General features: G+C 63.1%; 1 protein-coding gene across 1 annotated transcript; it reads left to right on the top strand.

Annotated features, from left to right (window-relative positions):
- BLTP2 (bridge-like lipid transfer protein family member 2) lies at positions 1–23,653 on the top strand. Its single transcript, XM_074974883.1, has 39 exons — positions 1–80; positions 1,371–1,500; positions 3,176–3,225; positions 3,542–3,704; positions 3,800–3,918; positions 4,413–4,473; positions 4,853–5,063; positions 5,315–5,438; positions 5,900–6,024; positions 6,212–6,279; positions 6,431–6,579; positions 7,480–7,598; positions 8,021–8,184; positions 8,397–8,661; positions 9,091–9,296; positions 9,705–10,791; positions 11,096–11,287; positions 11,845–12,047; positions 12,127–12,245; positions 12,322–12,542; positions 12,856–13,046; positions 13,223–13,322; positions 13,406–13,608; positions 13,991–14,273; positions 14,558–14,715; positions 14,943–15,149; positions 15,453–15,552; positions 15,920–16,102; positions 16,677–16,798; positions 16,879–17,034; positions 17,133–17,254; positions 17,503–17,683; positions 17,800–17,886; positions 18,049–18,159; positions 18,368–18,503; positions 19,566–19,690; positions 20,062–20,163; positions 20,828–20,962; positions 22,998–23,653. Exons 1-39 carry the CDS (start codon positions 22–24, stop codon positions 23,181–23,183), a joined length of 6,723 nt encoding a protein of 2,240 aa, XP_074830984.1. The 5' UTR covers positions 1–21; the 3' UTR covers positions 23,184–23,653.
- Positions 23,654–23,894: the final 241 nt, after the last annotated feature.

Here is a 23,894-nt window from a genome sequence, read left to right as displayed (position 1 = left end):
GGGGCCGGGGCCGCGGCCGCGATGCTGCCGCTGCTCGCCGCGCTGCTCGCCCTGCTGCTGGGCGCGCTGGTGCTGGGCCGGTGAGCGGGGGCCGGGGGGCCGGGTTTGTGTGGGGTGAGCGGGGGGGCCGGGGGTGTGTGGGGTGAGCGGGGGTGTGGGGTGAGCGGGGGGGCTGGGGGTGTAGGGGGGGGCCAGTGAGCGGGCGAGCGGGGGGGGCTGGAGTGTGTGCGGGTGAGCGGGGGGGCCGGTGACTAGGGGGTGTGGGGTGAGCGGGGGCCGGGGGGGGGCCGGGTTTGTGTGGGGTGAGCGGGGGGGCCGGGTGTGTGTGGGGTGAGCGGGGGGGGGCCGGTGAGCAGGGGGCCAGGGAGGGTGTGGGGTGAGTGGAGGGGCGCTGGAGTGTGTGCGGGTGAGCGGGGGGGCCAGTGACTAGGGGGTGTGGGGTGGGCAGGGGTGCCGGTGAGCGGGGGGGGGCGGAGTGTACCTGGGTGAGCGGGGGGGCCAGTGAGTGGGGGGCCAGGGTGTGTGCATGGTGTTGGGGGGCTGGTGAGCCAGGGCTGGGGTGCGTGTGGGGTGAGCGGGGGGGCTGGCGTGTGGGTGTGGGGCAAGCATAGGTGGGGGAACAGAGGACTTGGGGAGTGAGTGGGGGGCAGCGTTAGGCGCTAAGGGGGGCAGGTGCTGGTGCCCGGGTACCCCAGCATGTAGTTGCTGCACTGGAACAGCTGCCGTTTCTAGTGGCTGGGGTGGGTTCCCTGGGGGCCCCCATCACCCCATGAACCAGGCCCCCCAGCCTTGAGGCCCCAGCACATTTCCCCAGAGGTGCATTGGGGGGCCAGGACTGTGCAGCTGGGGAGTTGTCCGTTGCCCCAGACACCCTGGACTTGGGTTTGTGTGCGCCCCCCCAGGAAGAGACCGACAGAGGCTCCCCCAAGCACCCTGCCTGGCACTGCCCAGGCCATTGTATGCCTGGCTCTGGGCACAGGCGTCGTGGCCCCCCTGCTTCCCCCTCCGGCCGGCATTGCCCAGGCCATGGCGTGTTCAAACGCAGACTCTGTGCCACTCCCGCGTTGGCACGCAGTATTTACTCTTTATATTGTGGCAGTGCCCCACTCAGGATTAGGGCCCTGTGGCAGTGGGTGCTGCAGAGACTCAGTGATCCAGTCCCTGCCCAGGGCTTGTTCCATGGGGCTGTGATTAATCCAGCTGCTGCTGGACTTACAGGGAGGTTAGTTGTTTCCTGAGCTGCAAGCAGAGGGTGGGACAAGTGTTCGGATTGGGAGTGACAGGGAGGCCCTCCGGGGGCGCTCGGAGAGCTGGCATTTACCCGCTCGGAGAGCTGGCATTTACCCGATCTCTCTTTGACTTGCCTGAAGGTGGCTTGTGTGCCGACTGGCCACTAACTGGTGTCGTCAGAGGCTCCGGGCAGAGCTGAAGATTGGTTCCTTTGGGTTCTTTTGGCTCCAAAACATCAGCCTTAAGTTCCAGCAGGAGCAGCAGACGGTGGTGGGTACTATACTCCTGAGGGCATTCTGTACCAAAAAATTAAAAATTCTGTGCACAATATTTTAAAATCCTGCAAGTTTTATTTGTCAATAAATAAATGCAGAGGCTCCAGCATGGCAGTGGGGAGCACAGGCCACTGGCTGCACGAAGGTGGGAGATCACCCTGCAGCTTCCCCACCCCGGGGACACAGACTCAGCGGTGAGGCTGCACCTGATCCTGACACAGCACAAGGCCTGGGCCTGCCCCAGAAACACTCTGGAGCCCTGCCCCTCTGTGCCAGAGACACCAGGTGTGGGTGGGCAGACTCAACCAGGCAGGATCCAAGTGTGGAGGGGCTCAGTGTGGTGGGAATCCAGGTGTGGGGTCCGAGGATTCTGTGTGGGACAATCTGGGGGCAGGCAACTCAGTGTGGGGTCTAGGTGTGGGGGGATCTGGATGCACAGAGGCTTGTTGGGAGGGTTCCAGGTGCAGGGACAATGGGACTCTGCAGGGGCTTCCAGGTGAAGGTGGTTGGGGCTCAGCGGAGGAGTCTGGGCGTGGGGGTCTCAGCAGGGAGGTCTGGGTGCTGGGGGCATAGGGCTTGGTGTGATGGGGTTTTGGGTGCAGCTAGTTGGGGGTCAGTGGCCTGGGGGTCTGGATGTGGGGGCTCAGGGTGGTGCAGGAGGGTGCTTATCAGGGTGGGGGGTTGAGTGCAGGGAGCTCAGTGCAGGGTGGCCTGGGTGCAGGGGTGGGGGTCGTGAGGGAGGGGGTCTGGGTGCAGAGGGCTCCAGAGGCAGGGGTTGAGGTTCAATAGGGTGGGGTTCGGGTATGGAGGGCTAGGGGGGTTCTGGCTTGGCAGTGGTGTCTGAGTATGGGAGGTCTGGATGCACAGGGGTTAGGAGGATGGGGGAGCAACTTGCTGAAGAGTGACCTCTCCCCCCCGCAGCTGAGAAGCAATGGGGGCAGGAAGCAGGGGAGGATGTTGAGCTTCCTGCAGCTGGGGGTGGGTCTGACCCAGCACCAGCCACTCCTTGCAGGGAAAGAGGAAGTCCCTTCCTCTTCTGCCTCCAGCGCAGCTGGGACCAGCAGCTGATCCCAGCTTAGGGTGGGAGCCACTGGCTGGGGTGTCCCCAGCCCTGCAGTGATTTACCTCTCTGCTGGCTGCTCCGGGTGCCTGAAATGATGAATCTGCTCTGCTAGGGAGTGGTGCGTGACTGCTCTTGCAGCTTCCCTTTGCTTCCCCATCAGAAAGTCATTTTTCTGCAGGGAAGCAAAGAAATCTGCGGGGAACATGAATTCTGCGCACACCTAGTGGTGCAGAATTCCCCTAGGAGTAGTACTAGAGGCGCTCAGAGTGACGGGGATCAGCTCCTCCGGGTGTGCGAGGCCTCTGCCTTCCCCCACAGTGACCCGCTGAGGTCTCACATCCCATGGCAACCGCTCATGCAGCCACTGGAGTGAATCCCCACGTGGCTAGTCCTTTCCACCTAGCCCCACTGCTGGCCCTAGGCCCTTCCTCCCCCCGTACTCAAACCCTGATGCTCCCCCATCTGCACAGTGTGATGCCAGCTAGTCCTTGTGCTGGCAAGCTGGATGGGTGCTGGGGGTGGGGGGAGAGAACACAGGACGGGTGAGCATTACAGGGTGGGGCTAGGCTCTGTAGCTCCACTGACTTTTTTGTCTGTCCGTTTGCAGGAGATTGACAATGTCTGGATCTCCAGTAAACTCCTGAGCCATGAGCTGCCGTAAGTACCCACCCTGGCTCTTTCCTCGCTCTCCTTTCTGTGCTTGGGAGCGTGGCTAGACCCTGACCCCACTTGCCTTGCCCGGGTCCCCCAGCTCTGCCCGCAGGCGTTGGCCTGCTGCGGCAGGTCACATTCTCCTGCTCTCTGCCGTAAGGAGTGACCAGCTGTCTCTGGGCACTGCTCAGACTCCCCTGGCTGCGCAGACTGTGCGGGGGCAGGACATGGGGGCACTATGGGTGGCTGGGCTGATGTAGGGGAGGGACTCCAGGCTGTGTTAAGCTGCAGTAATGCCTGCGGTCGCTGTTCCTCTGTGCAGACGCTACCTTGCGCTGTGTTTCGGCGAGGTGCGGGTCCGCGTGGATCTCCAGAAGGCACCGGCGGCAGGGCCCCCAGTCCCTGAGGCTCCAGCTGAGGGCGGCAGAGAGGAGAGCAAGGGGGACCTGCCCATTAAGCCCTCCCTGCTGAGAGTCCTGAGCCAGGTGAGTCTCCGTGTGCTGGATCTTAGGAGGAGGGTGGGCGGGGAGCAGGCCTAGCTCCTGGCAGACGCTCCTCACTATGGCCCCCTTGCTCCCAGCTCTTCTCGATTCACGTGGAGTCCATCAACATCATGGTTCTGCACGTGGCCACCTCCGAGTCCCTGTGGCACATCCAGCTCACCAGGACGCGCCTGCTGCTGGACAGCGACGGGAAGCGGTAACTCCACCCTTGCTCTGGCCTGTGGGACCAGGGCTGGGTAACAACCACGTACAGCTCCCTTGGCTCATGAGAGCTCTGTTGTGGCCTTTGTCCTGGGGGACCATTCCCGCCCCGTGCCTTGTAGAGCTGGGCTGGGGGCCTGCTACTGGGACTCCTGCCTGGCAACATCCTTTCCGCCCACCCTCCCAAGGGCTGTTAAAATCCTCGTCTTCTACCCCCTCCCTCTTGGTCAGCAGCTCTCTGTAGCCACTGGAGGGCGCCCCAGGAGCATGGCACCCTAACCCTCTCCCTCCTGGGACTGAGACCATCCCAACCCCTGTGTGATGCCTGGTTCTTGCAGATGGCAGCCTCCTACTGCATGGTCCAACTCTAGGGTGGATGCTCCAGGGGCTGTAGCACAGACCCCAAGTTGGAAAGACCTGGCTAGGGGGCAGCAGGGCCCCTCTGTGCCTGGCAGGTCTGGGCTGAGCTTTCTTCTGCTCTCCCCCCAGCCTGGACTGTGAGGTGACCCTGTCCCAGGTGAACAGCAAGGTGCTGAAGAGCAGCCAGCTGGTGAGTATCCAGGGTGGGGGGCCCTGCAGCTGCCCAGCGCCTGCTCTTGGGGAGCTCATGCTGCCTATCACCTGAGCCCGCCCGGTGTGGCACCAGGAGGCATGGCGTGAACCACAGGGGCTCCCAGCTGGAGATGCTGGCCAGTCCTGGAGCCCGGCGAGCGATGCTGACAGATGGGGCTGTAGCCTCGGGAGGGCGTAGGACACTGCAACCTCCTGCTTTCTGCACTGTGACCAGGCTGCCTGTGGGCACCGGTTGTGGGCTGCAGGGCTGCACCCGATGCACATAAATGGAGTGGCTAGAAGCTGCCCCCATCACCATGGGCTCCCTCCCCTGTGATGTCATCTCGCTCTCCTTGACCCTCTGCCCCCCCGTACAGGATGACACGTGCCTGGCAGAGCTGGCGCTGGCTCTCGCCTTCTCCATGGAGGTCAACGTGAGCAAACGGCAGCTGGTGGGCATCACCCTGGGCGTGTGGACCCTACACGCAGAGCTGCATGAGGGGCTGTTCTGCAGCGAGCTGCTGCGCCGGGCAGCCAACGGAGTGAGACACAGCGGCACAGGGGACCAGCCAGGTTGCCTGGCCCCAGGTCGGCCAGCCACGTTCCCTGGGAAGTCTCGGGGGGCTGCAGGGAAGGGAGAGGGTGCCCTGGGACCCCCATGTTCCCTGCACCTCTGAGAATGCGTCTAGCAGAATGGGCATGGGGTGGTTTATGCTGTCTTGGGTCCCAGCCAGGGGATCCTCTTGGGCAGGTCAGGCCATTGCTGCCTCCTGCTGGGGGGAGTGGGGAGCTCTGGGGTGAGACTCCTGCCTGTGACCAGGTCTATCCCTTGCTCCCAGGCCCTGGGGAGGCCCCGAAGTTTCTGCCCCTGCTGAGCTTGCGCACTCTGCAGCTCATCCCCAGCAAGGCGAAGGTGGAGCTGGAGAACACCAACGTGGTGCTGTCTGTGAACAGCCAGCAGAGGTAATGGGGAGCTGGCACCATGACAGGCCCGAATGCCCAGCCCAGCTGCTCTGCTATCCCTCCCGCCTGCAGGCGCTCTCCTGAGGCCCATGCCTCTCCCCTGGCTGCCCTCTGCTGGGCGTCCCCTCCCCGAGGGCCTCCAGCCAGCAGGGTCCAGACGTGAGTGGCCCCTGGGGGAGGCAGGATTGCTGTGGGTGAGAAGGCCATGGGCCAGGCTCCGGGTGGCTCTGGAGTGGGGGCGGAATGAGCATGGCCTGGGCTCCCTTGGTCGCCCCTCCCTTCTGAGGCCGTGAGGAGCGCTCTGCCACGGGCTGGGCCTGGCAGTGATGGGGCAGGGCTGGGCCGTGCCCGGGATCCATGCTGGCCACCAGTGGGCGGGGCAGGAGGGGCTGGGTGGTGGAGCTGTGGCTCCCTTCTGGGTGTCCTGTGACTCTGCCTGGCTCCGGTTCTTGTGGGTTCAGGCACCTCACGTGGACCCTGAAGCTGCTGCAGTTCCTGTGTCAGCGAGACGAGGAGCAGATCCCGCTGCGGAACTTCACGCCCACCTCCGACCTGGGCCAGATGAGCACCGAGCTGCTGCTGGAAGGCGAGTGCGGGGGCTGCTGCGGGAGGAGTGGCTCTGTCCAGGGGACTGCGGGAGGAGGAGGGGAGATGCACACCACTCTCTGCCCCCATGGGTGGGGCTGGGTACTCCAGCTCTGCAGCACGTGCATGGGGGTGGCTGGCTAACGCCCATAGCTCTGCTTGGTGATGGCCGCCCCTTCTCCCCACAGATGGCCTGCTGCTGTCCCAGAGCCGCCAGCGCATCGTGTGCCTGAACTCCCTGAAAGCCAGTGTGCAGGTGAGTGCGTGACGCTGGCGGCTGTGTCCTGGCACCTACCGAGCCACGCTGCCATCGATGCCTGCAGGCCCTGAGCTGGCTGGGCCTGCTGACATGCGCGTGAGCAGCGGGGAAGAGGTCTCGCTCACACCTCCCTTGTCCCCATCTCTAGGTCACGGCCATAGACCTGTCAGCTGCTGTTCTGCTCAATACCTGCATTGTCCACTATCGCCACCAAGAGTTCTCTCACTGGCTCACCGCGCTGGCCCAGGAGTGCCGGGGCCCAGGAGTGCCGGCCCCCCTCCAGAGCCACAGGCGAAGGTACGTATGGACCCAGAGAGGGTGATGGCTGGTGTCGTTAACCACCCCCTGGTCTCCAGCTAGGGTGCTCAGCAGCCACGGTCTCCTCCCTCGGAGCATGGGCAGAGCACACGGAGTGCCGCGGTTTGAGGGTTAACTGCACCTTCCCTTCCCCGCCAGCTTCCTCCAGGGCATCCACTTAAGGTTGCAGGCTCCCAGCCATGGGGAGGCCCAGGTCTCATCCTCCAGACGGGGCTACCTCTCTCCAGGGGCCACATGGATGTCTGCCAGTCGCCAGCCAGCCCCCACAAAGCGAATGCCTTTCTTCGTAGGGGAAAAGCAGTGCTGAGAGAACATCAATCCACCCCAGGTTGGGGCCACGTGCCTGGGTCAGCCAGCAGCCTGCGGGGCCCTAGCCAAACCCTTACCAGCCCTGCCGCATTGTGGGGCCCTGGCTGGCTCTGAGTCACAGGCAGGCCTGGGGGTCCTTTATGCAAAAAGCCCTTTCTTTGTGTGCTGGGCTCTGGGAAGCAGTAAATGCAGCCCCCCGGGGACTATCGCCTGAGGGACTCACCTCGCTGAGCCCTGTGGGAGGAGCCGTGGTAACCCACCCCCGTGGAGCTGCCTGCCAACCCCAGCCAGTGGTGAGCCAGAAACTGTACCGGGCGGGCCCCAGAGGTGCCGCGTGCGGTGCGATACCTGCCCCATGGAGCATTCCTGCCCTGGCCCAGAGCATGGCCTGGCTCCGTCCACTCAGCAGGAGCTGCGCAGCTTGGCCTCTCTGCAGGCGAGAAGCAGCCCTTGGGGCTGGGCTGGCATGTGGCCTGCTGTGGCCCTGGGACAGGAGCTCCCTCCAGGGCCTGTTCTGTAGCAGGGGGGCTTGGGCTCACTAATCCCATGGCCCTCCTCACCCTCTGGCAGGAGCTTCCCCCAGATCTTGGCTCCCATCATCCTCTCTGCCTCTCTATCCAACGTCAGCATCTCTGTGCAGCTGGGGGACACGCCACCCTTCGCGCTGGGCTTCAACGCCGTCTCTGCAGGTAGGAGCCTGAGACGTGACAGGGCGGATGCATCCCAGCCTGGGCAGAGCACGGCCCGGGCTTTGGCTGCTGCCATGCCCATGGGGCCCCTCCTCTGCTTTGGAAAGGGCTCTGTGGCTTCCAGGGCAGTGCCTGCAGCTGCAGCTGACAGAGAAGAGGCAGGTCTGGGCTGGGGCCCTCTGGCATGGCGTGGAGGGGCAGAAGGTGATGGGAATGGGTGCTCCAGCCTGGCGGGGAGGCCTGGATGGGCACTGCTCTGCAGCAGTTCCTCAGCTCCTGGGTCTGGGTCAGGATTGTTTCCGGGGGTGAGGTAGCAGCTTGGTCCCCAGCCCTAGGGGAGCACGCTGGCCCCTGCCTCGCACACTACAGCGGGGGGTCAGGAGAGCCCCCACCCATGCTCACCTCCTGCTCTGTGCCCTCAGACTACCAGCACCTGCGCCCCCAGAGCGTGCACCAGCGGGGAGTGCTGGCCATCGACCACCTGTGCTGGCGCGTGGGGAATGACTCGCACATCCAGAGGGCCCCGCACCCGCCCAACATGCATGTGTGGGGAGAGGCCCTCATCCTTGACTCCTTCAACTTGCAGGTGAGAGGGGCGGCCCGCCAGAGCGGGGGAGGGAGGATCGGCTCCCCCTCCACCCCAGCAGGCATGGGCGCGGCTCCCTTGTGAGACAGTGGGGGGCACTTCCTTCCCCCCCGGACCCTGCAGTGGGGAGGGGCTCTGCCTGGGCTGGGCTGGGAGTGGGAATGTGGCAGTTTCCGAGCTGCCAGCCAGTGACTGGACTGTGCCCCCTGCAGGGCAGCTACAACCAACCCCTGGGCATGTCCAGCGCCCAGGCAGACACGCTCTTCCTGGACTGCACCATCCAGGGGCTGCAGGTGGAGTCGTCGGACACCTGCACCAAGTGCCTCTCCAGGGTCCTGTCCCTGCTGCACCCAGGGGCCAGCCCAGCAGAGCCTCCGGTGGAGCCAGCCCCCTCCCTGGGGGAGTCCACAGGCGTGCTCTGGAAGGTGGACCTGAAGGTGGAGGATGTGAACCTGTTCACACTGTCCAGCCTGGTGGGTAAGTGACCAGGTGGGGCTGCTTGGCAGGGGGCAGCACCATGGGCGGGCAGCCGTCCCGCAGGACCTGCTGCGCCAGCCAGACGGAGGCAGTAGCCCTCTGTGCAGGCATCTGAAGGACAAACCCACAGACTGCTCCTTCTTTCCCCGGAGATCCTGAAACACCCGGCCAGGCTCTCAGCCTCCCACACTCCCACGCTGACTGCCGCGTCCCTGCTGCTGTCCACTGTCCCTCCTGGGGCCTCCTGGCTCTCAGCAACCCTCACTCCCTGGGCTCCTGGGATGTGACCAGCCCTTTGCTGCAGGGGAGGGTGTCCTTGTCCCATCCTGGCTGTCGGCAGCTGCTGGTCCTCCCTGCACTGCCCCGTGCGGGGGGCTTCGAGGGCTGTGCCCTGTCCTGCCCCCAGAGGTAACCTCCTGTCTCTGCCAGGTTCCTTGGAGGTGAGGCTGGACACGCTGATTGCCCTGGGCAGTGCCGAGAGCTGCACGGTTAGCGTCCAGGGCATGGCGCTGGCTTTGGTGAAGAGCATTTCTGAGAAGATGCAGCCCTGCTGCAAAGCCCCAGCCATCCGTTGCCCCATCCTCAGCATCTCCATGCTCTCCTTCACCTACCACAGTAGCGTCCACGCCCTGGAGGTAGGTGCTAGCCGCTGTGCTGGCAGAGGGCACTCTGGGACGGCAGTGCCAGGCAAAAGATGTGCCCGTGGGCTGAGTGACCAAGCAGGTCAGGGCACCTGCTCGTCGTCCCACTCGCACTGGGACTTCAGTGGGGCCATCAGGTGAGGGCGAGTGATGGGCTCTCAGCCTAGGCCCTGTGCATCCGTGTCACACCCTGCCTCGTGGCCGGAGGCCTCTGCTGCAGCACGTAGCAGGGCTGGGGGGGGGTTCAGGGGGGGTCAGGAGTGAGGTGGCCAGCAGAGCAGTGGGGGAGCTCGCTCGGCCCCTGCCTGCTCTGGCCCTCGTGGGCTCTCTCGGCCCCGGGGCGTGCTAAGAGCCGCTGGCAGAGCAGAGACCCAGGCCCACTTGCCCCTTTCTGTGCCCTAGGTCCAGTGTGGCGAGGGCCTGACCCTTCTGTGGAGCCCCCCTGACCACATGTATCTGTATGAGCACGTCCTTGCCACGCTCCAGTGCCGTGACATGCTGCAGAGCACCTTGGGCCGAAGGGGTGCTCCCTCCTTCCCCCCGGAGCTCCAGGCCGCTGAGCCAGCGAGCCCCAGCAAGCCCCCCAGCCCAGCCCAGGGTCTCCCAAAGAGAGTCCTCAACCTGACGCTGGAGATGAGCTCTGCCAAGGTCACGGCCTTCGTCTCTGAGGCCAGCTACATCAGCCTGGTGGCGGAGCGGGTCTCGATAAGCCGGCATGGCAGTGCCCTCCACGCCTACTGCCCTGACCTGGCCGCCGGCTTCGACGAGCACAGCATCTTCAGCTTCAAGGAGGTGGAGGTGCAGCTGCTGCCGGAGCTGGAGGAGATGATCCTGCATCGCAGCCCCTTCCCCACCCTGCGCACCCTGCGCAACCGCGTCTGGGCCTTCTCCTTTGCCAGCGTCGTCATCGAGCTCCCCTACCAGTACGACTTCTCCCGCACGCTGGACGAGGCCATGGGCGTGCAGAAGTGGCTGAAGAGCCTGCACCGGCAGGGCCGCCCCCCGAGCTCGGCCCTGCCCCCGGACCTCCTGCTCAAGGTGCAGCACTTCTCCTGGGTCTTCCTGGACGACGTCTTTGAGGTGAAGCTGCGGGACAACTACGAGCTGATGAAGGACGAGAGCAAGGAGAGCGCCAAGCGGCTGCAGCTGCTGGACACCAAGGTGGCAGCTCTGCGCAAGCAGCATGGCGAGCTGCTGCCCGCCCGCAAGATCGAGGAGCTTTATGCCTCACTGGAGAGGAAGAACATTGAGATCTACATCCAGCGCTCCCGGCGCCTGTACGCCAACATGCCTATGCGGAAGGCTCTGCTCACCTGGACCCTCTCCAGCCTGGAGCTGGTTGCCCTGGCCGATGAGTCCTTCCACGGCGTGGAGCGTGTGCTGGAGCAGATGAGGGACCTGGACAGCGTCAGCCCCTTCCCACCCGAGGGGCTGGAACTGGTCACCCAGTGGTGCCGCATGCTAAAGGGCAGCGTCAAGACCTTCTTCGGTGAGTGTGTCTATGGGGCTCCTCAGCCCCCATGGCCATGTCAGCTCTGGGCTCTGGTTCCCTGGCATGAAAGTGGGGGCATGATGGGCACCCGGGCCACATGCAGTGGGAAGCACTGTGGTTCCCCCACGTAGGGTCCCTCTGAACTAGCGGGGGGTGTCGCCTGCCCGGCCCCTTGCCCAGAGGCTGGGGAGAGTGAAGAGACCACTGCACGCATGGCCCCTCCCCAGGCCCCCAGGGATGAGTCTAACGCAGGCTCCCCTCTGGTCCGGCAGTCAGCGTGGTCTCTGGCTCTGCCCCACAGTGCGGATCCGTGACTACCCACGCTACCTGTTTGAGATCCGGGACTGGCAGCTCTCGGGTCGGCTGATCGGGACGGAGCAGAGCGGCCAGGCCTGCTCTCGCCGCCGCCAGCTGCTGAAGCTGGGAGCGCCATGGGGGGATGCTGCTGTGGAGAGGAACATGCCTCCCTTGAAGTTCTACCATGACTTCCACTGTAAGTGGGCTCTGGGGGGCCCGATCCTACAGGCGGGCACGCGGCTGGGGTCCAGACTGGGGCTCCTTCTGGCTCTTGCTGAAGGAGCTTGGGCTGGGTTGGCTGGGAGGGGCTGGGGGGCCATGTGGGCTCCAGTTGGGACTGGAGGAGCACCGCTCTCCTGACAGGGTCACACTGATTTGGGGGTGGCCTTATCCCTGGCACTCTGGACCGTGAGCTTGGGCCAGGCTTAAGACACCGGGAATTGTGTGGGGAGGTGCAGGTGCTGCCCTCCTTGAGACTGGTCAGTGCGAAGCAGGCTTGTTCCCCTCTGAGCTGAGTCGGGGGAGGATTGGTGATGGGCCCAGGTTTCCCCCCACCCCAGGGACTGGGCAGTGCCTGGGGTTTGGGATCGTGCCCCCTGGGGTCAGGATGCTGGAGTGGGGCTGTGCTGGGTAGCTCTGGGAGTCCTGGGGCAGCGCTGTGGAAGGGAGGGTGCAGAGAGTAACTTTGGGCCAGGCTGTATCTGGTTGGGGCAGGGCCCGGGAGCTGCCCTGAGCCGCTGTCTGTGTCCCTAGCGGAGATCTTGCAGTACACCATCGTTTGGGGGCCATGCTGGGACCCGGCCTGGACCCTGATTGGTCAGTCCGTGGATCTCCTCACCAAGGCCTCAGAGGATCCCAGCCCCACCCTGCCCTGGTGGGATAAGAGCCGCCTTCTCTTCCACGGGGATTGGCACCTGGACGTCGAGCAGGCCAACCTGCACCAGCTGGCCACCGAGGTGAGACTCGCGTGGGGTCGTCCAGGGCGCCTGGGCCCCCCACGGCCTGGCGGCCTCACACTCCGCCTGTGTCTTGCAGGATCCGTACAACACCACCGAGAACATGCACTGGGAGTGGAGCCACCTGGCCTTCCTCTGGAGACCTGGCCAGTTCGTCTTCAAGGGTGACTTGGACATCAATGTCCGCACGGCCTCCAAGTGAGTGTCAGCCCAGGGGGTGGGGGGTGGGGGCTGTGATCCTTGGAGAGCAACCCAGCACCTTCTCCCTGAGCAGGTACGACGACTGCTGCTTCCTCCACCTGCCCGAGCTCTGCATGACACTGGACTTGCAGTGGCTTTGCCATGGGAACCCCCACGACCATCACAGTGTGGTGCTGCGCTCCCCAGAGTTCGTGCCCGAGGTGCCCGTGGGGCAGCACCATGACTCGTACCGGGCCTTCCGCTCCGAGAACCTCAACCTCTCCATCCGGATGGACCTGACCCGGCCGGGCGGGGGTGAGCGCTGCCCCGCAAGGGCACTCCAGAGCTGCTGGAACCCAGCGTGGCCCCGTGCCAGCTGCTGCTCAGCCACTGACCGGGGCGTGGCCGTTCCTGCTGGTGGCTGCTGGTTTGGGGCTCTGTGTTTGGGAGGCGGGGGGTCACTGGAGATCCCCTGTATCCCTCCCCCACTGCCTGCCTTGGCCAGGTGACGAGCTGAGCGCTCGTGGGCTCTGCCATCCCAGGGAGGGCGGGCTCCTGGCGAGGGAGAGGCCTTGGGGGGCCGGGCAGCGGCTGTCGTGTGCACAGTGCTGACGTGTGTTGCTCTCAGAGCTGTGCCAGCCCCGGATCCTGCTCTACAGCAGCACTCTGCGCTGGATGCAGAACTTCTGGGCCACCTGGACCAGCGTGACGCGCCCCGTCTGCCGCGGGAAGCTCTTCAGCAACACGAAGCCCGGCAGGAAGAAGCTGGGGCAGCACTACAAGCAGCTCTCCTACACGGCGCTCTTCCCCCAGCTGCAGGTGAGGCCGGGCCCCTGTGCGGCGCAGGGCTGGCCCTGCGGCTGGCGAGGCCCCTCGCGTTCCCTCCCGCCACCGGCTCGGCTCCGCGTGGCGAGGTCCGTCGGCCGTCTCTCTCCTGCGCCCCGCCCCGCCCCGTCCCGTCCCCCCGCTCAGCGCCCTGCGTGTGCTTCCCTTAGGTGCACTACTGGGCCTCCTTCGCCCAGCAGCGGGGGATCCAGCTGGAGTGTGGGCAGGGGCACGTATTCACGCGAGGGACTCAGCGGCTCATTCCCCAAGGTGAGGCTGGGGGCCCTGCCTGGCAGGGTGGGGTGGGGGCCAGGGGCAGGGTCCCCCCACTGATGGCTCTCCCCTGCCCCCAGCTGGCACGGTGATGCGGCGCCTCATCTCGGAGTGGAGCATCACGCAGATGGTGAGCGACCTGAGCTTCGTCACCGTGCACCTGATGGCGTCGACCTGCGACGAGAGCGCCGACCACCAGCTCGGCTCGCTGGTGAAGAAAACTCACCTGCTGAGCCTGTCCTCCCTCACCTACCAGCGGCACAGTAGCCGCCCGGCCGAAGAGGTACCCACCGGCTCGCGCTGCGCGCAGACCCCTCCCGCGCCGAGGCAGGGAACAGGCCAGCGACTGATGGGGTGGGGGAGCGACTAGCTCTCTGGCTGTCTGCAGGGTGAGCCCTGGATGAGGGAGAAACTGAACAGGGCCCCACTGGCTGCAGACTCGGCAGCCTTGGGTGCCGCTGATCACCCTCTCGAAGAGCTCAGCATGGGCGGGGCAGCTGGCCCAGAGGGACAGTGACATGACCAAGGCCACCCCGCTGGGAGTGACGCCGGGTGTTCCCAGCCCAGGGTGCTCCCCACTGGCCACGGGGCCTCCCTGCTGGTGGGCGGGTTTGAGCGGGGAGTCGCTCTGCCCTGGCCGTTGTCTGACCCCGGCTTGGCTCCAGGAGCTGACCGTGCGGGATGGGGCCGACGCCTTCCACACCCACCAGCTGCAGCTGGTGGACCTGCGGGCGTCCTGGACCACCACCAACCGGGACATCGCCTTTGGCCTCTACGACGGCTACAAGAAGGCGGCTGTGCTCAAGCGGAACCTGTCCACCGAGGCACTGAAGGGGTTGAAGATCGACACCCAACTGCAAGCTAAGAAGCTGAAACAACGCCTGCTGTCCGCTGCCCTTCCCCCGCAGAGGGGGACTGGCACCACCAGCGAGCGAGGCTCCTCGGGGGGTGAGTGCCCAGCCGCCTGGGTGGGACCCTCGGGATGCCGCTCGGCACACAGCCCCGTCCCCCAGAGCTGCGCAGCTCGTTCCACACATGTCCTGCCTCAGTACTGACCCACCTCAGCACCCACCATGGCCAGCTGGCCAAGGGCTGGCTCCCTCTCCCTCGGCCCTGACCCCCCCCCCGTCTGCTCCCTCGGTACTGACCCACCTCAGCACCCGTCACAGCCAGCTGGCCAAGGGCTGGCTCCCGCTCCCTCGGCCCTGACCCCCACCCCCGTCTGCTCCCAGGGGCCTACATGCTGCAGAAGCTCATTGAGGAGACAGATAAATTCGTGGTCTTCACGGAGGAGGAGTCGGGGGCCAGCGAGCAGCTGTGTGGGATCGCTGCCTGCCAGACCGATGACATCTTCACCCGCAACTGCCTCGTTGAGCTGGTCAACTGCCAGGTACCCCGGTCCCAGCCAGGCTGCTTCTGGGACAGGCCAGCCAGAGCTCCTGCCCCGCTCCCTACAGCGCCCCCTGCTGGGAGAGGTGGTGACTCAGCTGTGTCTTCCTTTCCCTGGCGCTGCCGCTGGGGCAGACACTGCAGGCCTTCTTGGCTCTGGTTTATCTCCCGGCTCGGCTGCCCCATCCTGGAGTTGGCAGGGTCACTTAGGGGCCTGTTCTCCTGCAGATGGTGCTGCGTGGTGCAGAAACCGAGGGCTGTGTGATTGTGTCTGCTGCCAAGGCCCAGCTGCTGCAGTGCCTGCACCACCCCGCCTGGTACGGAGACACCCTGAAGCAGAAGACCTCGTGGACCTGCCTGCTGGATGGCATGCAGTACTTCGCCACCACTGAGAGCAGCCCCGCTGAGAGGGAGGACGGCCAGCTGTGGCTGGAGGTTGGTTGCTGTTGGCCGGCTGCTTGGCCAGGGTGAACTCAGGTGGGGTAGGGGGGCCGCGGCTCTTTAGCTCCCATGCGGGCGGGGTTTATCACAGCCACAGCCCCAGGGTGCTGAGAGGCAGAAGCCTAAGAGTGAAGGCAGCCCTGGAGCCCCCTAAATCCATGGCAGGGCAGGATCCCAGTGCCAGGCAGCTGGGGGAGAGGGTGCCAAGCCAGCCCCAGGGACAAGCCCCCCAGCCGGCCAGCTCTGGCTGGGCTGGGCCCGAGGCCTGGGGAGTCACCAATGTCCCTCCTGCCCCAGGTGAAGAACATCGAGGAGCATCGGCAAAGGAGCCTGGACTCGGTGCAGGAGCTGATGGAGAGTGGGCAGGCCGTGGGCGGCATGGTCAGCACCACCACAGGTCAGCCTCGGGCCTGAGAATCGTTCACACCAGCACCCGGGGATTGCTGGGCCCTCTCTTTACCCTTGGTCCTTGTGTGTCACCTGAGGGACAAGCAGAGCCAGCCCAGCTGAGAGCTCTGTCCCTCTCCTGTAGCGCCCCACACTGGGATGGGCTTGGGGTCCCTGCCCAAGGAAACATTCTGGGGTAACTCTCCAGAGGACTTACGTGCATCCCCTTCCCCCACCTTGTGTTCAGATCCCAGAGGTTTCCCCCCCGTCCCCCACCCTTGCCCCTGCACTCTGATGCATCAGACTGTCTGAGAATCGGGGCCCTCACACCTGGGGGTGGCAGCACCGGCCCTGAAGCTGCCATGTTTGGCCCCCAGACTGGAATCACCCCTCAGAAGCCCAGCAGACCCAGCAGGTGCAGAGGATCATCTCCCGGTGCAGCTGTCGTATGTACTACATCAGTTACAGCCACGACATTGACCCGGAGCTGGCCACGCAGATCAAGCCACCCGACGCCCCAGCCAACCAGGAGAAGGAGGATCTGCTGAAGAAACAGGAGGGTGCGGCCCTGCGCATTCTGGGTCATTCTGCTCCCCTCTGGGAGGGAGCTCCTGGGGGCAGGCCACGACCACAGGCCTCGACATGCCAAATTCTTGTGTAACCCTTAGCAGGGGCTGTATCTCCCTTGGGTCAGAGCTGGGCAGCTGCAGTCGGCTCCGTTCAGTGGGGCCCTGGGGTGTCTGGCACCGGGTGCAGTCTCTGCTTTCCCTTCTTGGTGCTGATCTCCGGTTCGTTCTGCCTGGCTCTCGGAGGCCAGGGAACGGCACTCACAGCCAAGTGCACAATTCATGCCGCGCTCCAGCAAAGCCCGGCACAGGGGGGCAGAGCATTGTGGGCTGGAGAGACGGGTTTGTCTGTGCCTGCTGGGGCCTGTGTAGTGTCTCTGAGCTGTCATTGCCTGGGGGGCAGGGGTGGACTTGGTCTCCCCAGCCCTGGCCCTTGTTTGTGTGTTAGCCCCGTAGGCGGTTCCCTCTGCAGCTCCCAGGGACTATACCGACCCCCCACGTGCTCTCCTAGCACTCCCTGGCTGTCACAGGGGCTGCCCCAACGCCCGTTCCTCTCCTCGCTCCCCAGGAGCCGTCGACACTTTCACGCTGATCCACCACGACCTGGAGATCTCGACCAACCCGGCGCAATATGCCATGATCCTGGACATCGTCAACAACCTGCTGCTGCATGTGGAGCCCAAGCGCAAGGTACCGTGGGCCTGAGCGGCGCGCAGGCGTAGCGAGTTCCCCAGAGACCCCTCACCTCTCCTGTCTCTCTCTGGCCTCAGGAGCACAGCGAGAAGAAGCAGAGGGTGCGGTTCCAGCTGGAGATCTCCAGCAACCCTGAGGAGCAGCGCAGCAGCATCCTGCACCTGCAGGAGGCCGTGAGGCAGCACGTGGCCCAGATCCGCCAGCTGGAGAAGCAGATGTACTCCATCATGAAGGTGAGGCCTGGGCTGGGGTTGGCTCAGCGTGCGGACTGCAGGTCCCTGGTTCGGGCCTGCTTAGGCTGGGGAGGTGCTGACTGGTGCCGGCTCTTCAGTCCCTGCAGGATGACAGTAAGAACGAGAACCTGCTCGAGCTGAACCAGAAGCTGCAGTTGCAGCTGAGCCAGGAGAAGGCTGATCTGCAGCTGGAGAGTGAGGAGCTGAACATTCTCATCAGGTACCAGCCCCCACCAGCCTGATGTGCAGAGCAGGGAGGCAGCTTGCCCAAGACCTGCTGCCCCCCCCGGTGCCGCCCAGTCCCACCGCCTTCCAAAGCCACCATGCCACTGCACCCCCGCTCTGCTTCCCTGGGGCTCCCAGGCCTCCTCTCCCCCAGGCTGCTCTGAGGGGCTGCCCTTCGACTGGCCCTAGCCCCGGGGCTGCCCAGGGCCTGCTCTCACGGCTTTCCCTCACCTGCTTGGGCAGGTGTTTTAAAGATTTCCAGCTGCAGCGGGCAAACAAGATGGAGCTGCGCAAACAGCTGGAGGACATCAGTGTGGCCCGGCGGACCGAGTTCTACTTCGCTCAGGCGCGCTGGCGCCTCACCGAGGAAGACGGGCAGCTGGGCATCGCTGAGCTGGAGCTGCAGCGCTTCCTCTACAGCAAGGTACCGGGCCCAGCGGGTGGCACCAGCCTCCCTTCTGTGAGGCGCTCAGGCTCCGCCATTGAGGAGGAGGGGCAAGGGGTGCGCTGGGGTCCATAGGCTGATGGCTCTGTTTGCAGGTGAACAAGTCGGATGACACGGCAGAGCATCTCCTGGAGCTGGGCTGGGTCACCATGAACAACCTCCTGCCCAACGCCATTTACAAGGCAAGTGCCAGCCCAGCGGGAGGCTGAGGGGGGCCCTGGCCGGGGAGGGGGAGTGGCAGCAGCCAGCCTGTGGGTGGGGTTTTCAGAGGCGTAACCAGGTACAGCTGGGCCTGTGGCTGGCTGTGCCCCCACCATCTCTGCCTCCCCATCTATGCCCTGCAGGTGGTGCTGCGCCCTCAGAGCTCCTGCCAGTCGGGCCGGCAGCTGGCTCTGCGGATATTCAGCAAGGTCCGTCCGCCAGTGGGAGGCATCTCTATCAAGGAACATTTTGAGGTGAGGCTACGGGTGGATCCTAGGGGTCTGTAGGCAGGCCTGGGGCTGGTGTTCCGCTCCTCTGTGTCCCCAGTAGGAGGTGCTGTAGGCAACAGGGCAGGCGCACCCATGCTGGTTGGATATCTGGGTGATGGGGCCAGGGTCCCCTGGGCTGCAGGGCGGCACAAGGATTTGTGCACTGGCCCCTGACGTACTGCTCCTCTTGCAGGTGAACGTGGTGCCCCTGACCATCCAGCTCACGCACCAGTTCTTCCACAGGATGATGGGCTTCTTCTTCCCTGGCCGCAGCGTGGAGGAGGAGGAGGTGGGGGATGAGGAGGATAAATCCAAGCTGGTGACGACGGGTGAGTGTGCCCTGTGGGGAGGAAGGGAGGGGCCTAGCACAGGCCAGCTCGACCCCCCAGTTGAACTCAATGCAGTGATGGGGTACATGCTGGCTGGCCAAGAGACCCCCAACGGGGATTGTAAATGGGGACTCCTCATCGTGTGGGGTCCCCTGGATCCAATCTCGATCCAACACTATTCAGTCTCTTGTCAGTGGTGTGGAAGAAAATATTAAATCCCTGGGGGTAAAGTTTGGAGCTGAGGCCCAGACTGGTGCAGTGGTGGATAATGGTGGGATAGGGCAGTTCTTGAGAGCAATGTGGATCACCGGGGAAGCTGGGTGCCTTTGGCCAACCTGCATTTTAATGCAGCCAAAGGCTGGGTCCTCCAGCTAGGAGCCAGGAATGCAGCTCTCACTTCCGGGGGGGGCTGTGTTCTGGAAAGTGGGGACTCTGATAGGAACATGGAGTCATGGTGGAAACCAGCTGAAGCGATGTGCTGGCTAAGAGGGCAAATGCAATCCTTGGCTGGATCCGCCCAGGAATATGGAGCAGGCATAGGGAGGTGATTCCACTTGATACGGCCCGTGGGAGACCATTATGGGGGTAGTGCTCAGTGCTGGGGTCCACACTTCAGAAAGGACGTGGGCCAGCTGGAAGGACTCAGAAAGGAGCTGCAGCGATTCGAGGTCTGGAAAACCTGCCTTACGGTGACGGGAGAGAAGCTCAGCCAGTGCTAGCCAAGAGAAGAGGAAGAGTGACTTGATCGTGGTCTGTAAATACCTACCTGGAGGAAGGTCTGTGAGCGGAGAGGGCTCCTCAGTCTAGCAGTCAAAGGCTGAATGAGACCCAGGGGCTGGGAGCTGAAGCCACACTGGGAATACAGTGCCCATTTTTAGCAGTGAGGGTCATTGACCATTGGACCAGCTGAAGGACCTGGTGCACTCTGTTCCATGGAGTGTCTCTGTTTGTTTCTACCAGCTCTGCCCTAGCCCAGCCAGGGTTCTGGCTGGCTGCAGGGATCAGTGTGGGGGTACTGCAGTGGGTCAGGCTGGATAACCACAGTGCTCCCTTCTCTCTCAGGGATGCCCGTGGTGAAGCCGAGGCAGCTGATTGTGGCTGAAGACTCACTGGGCCCAGGGAAAGGAGTCGCTCAGGGACTGAACCGGACGTCAGGAGTCAGGAGATCATTCCGGAAAGCCCCCGAGGTACCCACCCCACTGCTTTTGCGGGGAGTCTCCTTTAAAGCCTCCCCAGGAGCGTCTGTTTGGCTCGTCTTGAGGCTCAGACAGCCTAGAGCCAGCGATTGCTCCTGCAGTGCCAGGGGGCAGTGGGCTGGGCAGTCCTGCCCCAGGGCTGTGAGGGATTCACCCACTTACCCTCACACTTGTCAGCCAAGCTGCCCCTTGCATGCTGAGCAGCTGGTGCAGACCAGGGGGTGCCATCCTGGGTCCCCTGGCACGTGGCAGGGAAGAGAGATGAGCCTTGGCTGCTCTCCTGAATGAGCAACACCCCCTTCCCACTGGTCCAGTGGCCAGCTGTGCATCTCTTCCCCCTTCTCTTGCTCTGTCCCTCCCAGCACCCCGTGGACGACATTGACAAGATGAAGGAGCGTGCGGCGATGAACAACTCCTTCATCTACATCAAGATCCCGCAGGTGCCACTCTGCGTCAGCTACAAGGTCAGTGCCTGCCTCCAGCATGGTGTCTGGGGCAGGGTGGCCCCGAGGGTGCTGGGGAGGGAGGGGACAGCACACAGCGTGTGCTGGGGCGGGGCCGGCCCCGGAGGGTGCTGGAGAGGGAGGGGATAGCCGTTGGCATGTGCTGGGGTGGGACGGGGTGGGGCCGGCCCCGGAGGGTGTAGTTGGAAGGGTTGTGTGTGAGGGGCTGTCCTGCCCTTTGATTGGCCCTATCCCTAGGGCTGCCCAGGGGCTGCTCTCACGGCTTTCCCTTGCCCGCTTGGGCTGAGCTGAAGTTCACTTTCTGCCTCTCCTCTCTCTGCCCCATGGGCCGTGGGTACTACAGGGTGCCTGGTACCTTCTTGGGGCAGGGAGCCCCTGCCTTCTTCCTGTGCACTGTCACTGCCGTCTGGCTGGCTGGGATGTATGACTCTTCTGAGCCGTGGGGCAGAGGGGAGGAGGCCATTCCTGGGCCCCAGCACACTGCCCTCAGCAGGGGGCCTGCGTCCCCGTTTCTGCTCTGGGTCCCCTCTGCCCGTCTCTGCTCCCCTGAGCCCAGGGGTTCCGGCTGCTGGGTCTCGCTCCGAGCCTGTAGGAACACGGCCAGCGGCGCAGGCCCATGATTGGCTGGCTCTGGCCGCAGGGTCTGACACGTTGTCTGGCGCAGGGCGAGAAGAACAGCGTGGACTGGGGTGACCTGAACCTGGTGCTGCCATGCCTGGAGTATCACAACAACACGTGGACGTGGCTGGACTTCGCTATGGCAGTGAAGCGGGACAGCCGCAAGGCATTGGTAGCACAGGTAAGGGCCCGGACCCTCCCCCCGCTGAGGGGAGCCCCGAACTGAAGGAGAAGGGGGGAGATCTGCTCCAGGTTTTACTGTTAGCCCTGGGGACTGAGTTATACCCCCTCCCGCGCTGGTGCCTGCTGCTGTCTGGTTCCAGTTTGCTGCCCTCCCTCCCTCATCTTCTCCTGAGTTGCGCTGGGCCTGTGCCCATGGTGAGTCTCTCTCTGGGCAGGGCAGAGAACATAAGAACGGCCAGACTGGGTCAGATCAAAGGTCCATTTAGCCCAGTATCCTGTCTTCTGACAGTGGCCAGTGCCAGGTGCCCCAGAGGGAATGAACAGAACAGGGAATCATCAAGTGATCCATCCCCTGTCGCCCATTCCCAGCTTCTGGCAAACACAGGCTAGGGACACCATCCCTGCCCATCCTGGCTAATAACCGTTGATGGACCAATCCTCCATGGACTTATCTGTTTCTTTTTTGAACCCTCTTATAGTCTTGGCCTTCACAACATCCTCTGGCAAAGAATTCCACAGGCTGACTGTGCATTGTGTGAAAAAATGCTTCCTCTTGTTTGTTTTAAACCTGCTGCCTGTTCATTTCATTTGGTGACCCCTAGTTCTTGTGTTATGAGAAGGAGTAAATAACACTTCCTAACTTCCTCCACACTAGTCACGATTTTATAGACCTCCATCATATCCCCTTTTAGTCGTCTTTTTTCCAAGCTGAAAAGTCCCAGTCTTATTCATCTCTCCTCATACGGAAGCCGTTCCATACTCCTCATCATGTTTATTGCCCTTTTCTGACCCTTTTCCAATTCCAATATATCTTTTTTGAGAGGGGCGACCACATCTGCGCTCAGTATTCAAAATGTGGGCGTACCAGGGATTTATATGGAGGCAATAGGATATTTTCTGTCTTATGATCTATCCCTTTCCTAATGATTCCCAACATTCTGTTCGCTTTTTGACGGCCGCTGCACACTGAGTGGATGTTTTCAGAGAACTATCCACAATGACTCCCAAGATCTTTCTCGAGTGGTAACAGCTAATTTAGACCCCACCATTTTACACATATAGTTGGGATTATGTTTTCCAATTTGCATTACTTTGCATTTATCAACATTGAATTTCATCTGCCATTTGGTTGCCCAGTCACCCAGTTTTGTGAGATCCTTTTGTAGCTTTTCGCAGTCTGCCTGGGACTTAACTATCTTGAGTAGTTTGGTATCATCTGCAAATTTTGCCACCTTGCTGCTTATCCCTTTTTCCAGATCATTTATGACTATGTTGACTAGGACTGGTCCCAGTACGGACCCCTGGGGGACACCACTATTTACCTCTCTCCTTTCTGAAAACCGACCATTTATTCCTACCCTTTGTTTCCTGTCTTTTAGCCAGTTACAAATCCATGAGAGGACCTTCCCTCTTACCCCATGACAGCTTACTTTGCTTACGAGCCTCTGGTGAGGGGGGACCTTGTCAAAGGCTTTCTGAACATCTAAGTACACTCTATCCCCTGGGTCCCCCTTGTCCACATGCTCGTTGACCCTCTCAAAGAATTCTAGCAGATTGGTGAGGGATGATTTCCCTTTAAACAATCCATATTGACTCTTCCCCCCAAAAATCATGTTCACCTCTGTGTGTCTGACAGTTCTGCTCTTTACTGTAGTTTCAACCCATTTGCCCGGTCCTGAAGCCAGGCTGACTGGCCTGTAACTGCCGGGGTCACCGCTGGGGCCTTTCAGAAAATCAGCCTCACATTAGCTCGCCGCCAGTCACTTGGTACAGAAGCGGATTTAAATGACAGGCTGCAGATGAGCTGTCTGGAGGGCTGCTGGAAATGCCCGGGCTGAAGTGGGCACTGCAGTCTCTGCCAGGCTCACTCTGCTTGCCCAGATTGCTGCCAAGTCCCTGCCTCTGGGGCAGGCTGTGCAGGGGAGCCCCAGGCCATGAACCCTAGTCAGGTCTGTGGCTGAGCTGTTGCAGCCAGGACAAGCCTTGGCCTTCCCCCGCCCGTGCTGTCTCCTGACCCTCTCTCCGCTGCGCAGGTGATCAAGGAGAAGCTGCGCCTGAAGCCAGCTGCTGGTGCTGAGGCCCGAGGGAAGCTGGAGAGCAAATCTGACGGGACCATCCAGCAGCAGCAGGAGGAGGATGAGAAGGCGCGGCTACTCATTGGCCTGAGTGTGGGCGAGAAGAACCCCAGCAAGAAGTCCATCTTTGGCAGGCGCAAATGAGGGCAGCACCCGTCTGGCTGGGAAGGGACTCAGGCAGCTCCTGCCACCTCTTGGGCACATGGCCCCTTTGCAGGCCTGAGCTGGCACAAACAGGTCTAGGTGGGGGGCCCTTGGTGGCACAGCCCAGCCATGGCACAAGAACTTGATGGACTGATGGCACGGGCAGAGCCCCTGTCCAGGCAGGGAGCGGCATGGCGGTAGGGGGACACCGCGCAGCGTGAAGTGGCTCCCCAGCCGCGGGAGCTGGGGAGGTGGCGTCACCCAGGGCCAGGGCTGCCTTCATTTGCACAGAGCCTGGGTGGCGAGGAGCACTCTCATTATTACTGGTGTGTCCTGCACTGGCGTCACTGGGCCAGTAGCACTGTCCGCACTGCAACGCGGCCGCTCCAGTCTGGTTACTGTTGGGAAGTGGGCACTGAGGAGAATTTAAATAAGAGCTTTTAATTTGGACCCACCTCTGTCCTGGTGTTACTGATCAGTTCCCCAGCTGGGAGAGGGCGGGAGCCAGGGCCCAGCGGCCTACCAGCATGCCACCAGCACCTGGGCTCAGCCTGGGCCTGCTCCCCCACCCAGAGACCTACCACTTGGTGGCTACTGGGGCCTCACAGCCCGCTGAGCGGCTTTCCCCTCGTTTTCCCCTTGCTCTCTGGTGCAGGCTGCAGCCTGGCCTGCTCCGTTCCTCCGAGCCCCTAGCAGGACACTGCTGTCCGT

The sequence above is a fragment of the Natator depressus genome, chromosome 17 (assembly GCF_965152275.1).
Source record: "Natator depressus isolate rNatDep1 chromosome 17, rNatDep2.hap1, whole genome shotgun sequence".
NCBI lineage: Eukaryota > Metazoa > Chordata > Testudines > Cheloniidae > Natator > Natator depressus.
The sequence above is the reverse complement of the archived record's forward strand: the minus strand, read 5'-3'. Positions and strand labels throughout refer to the sequence as shown.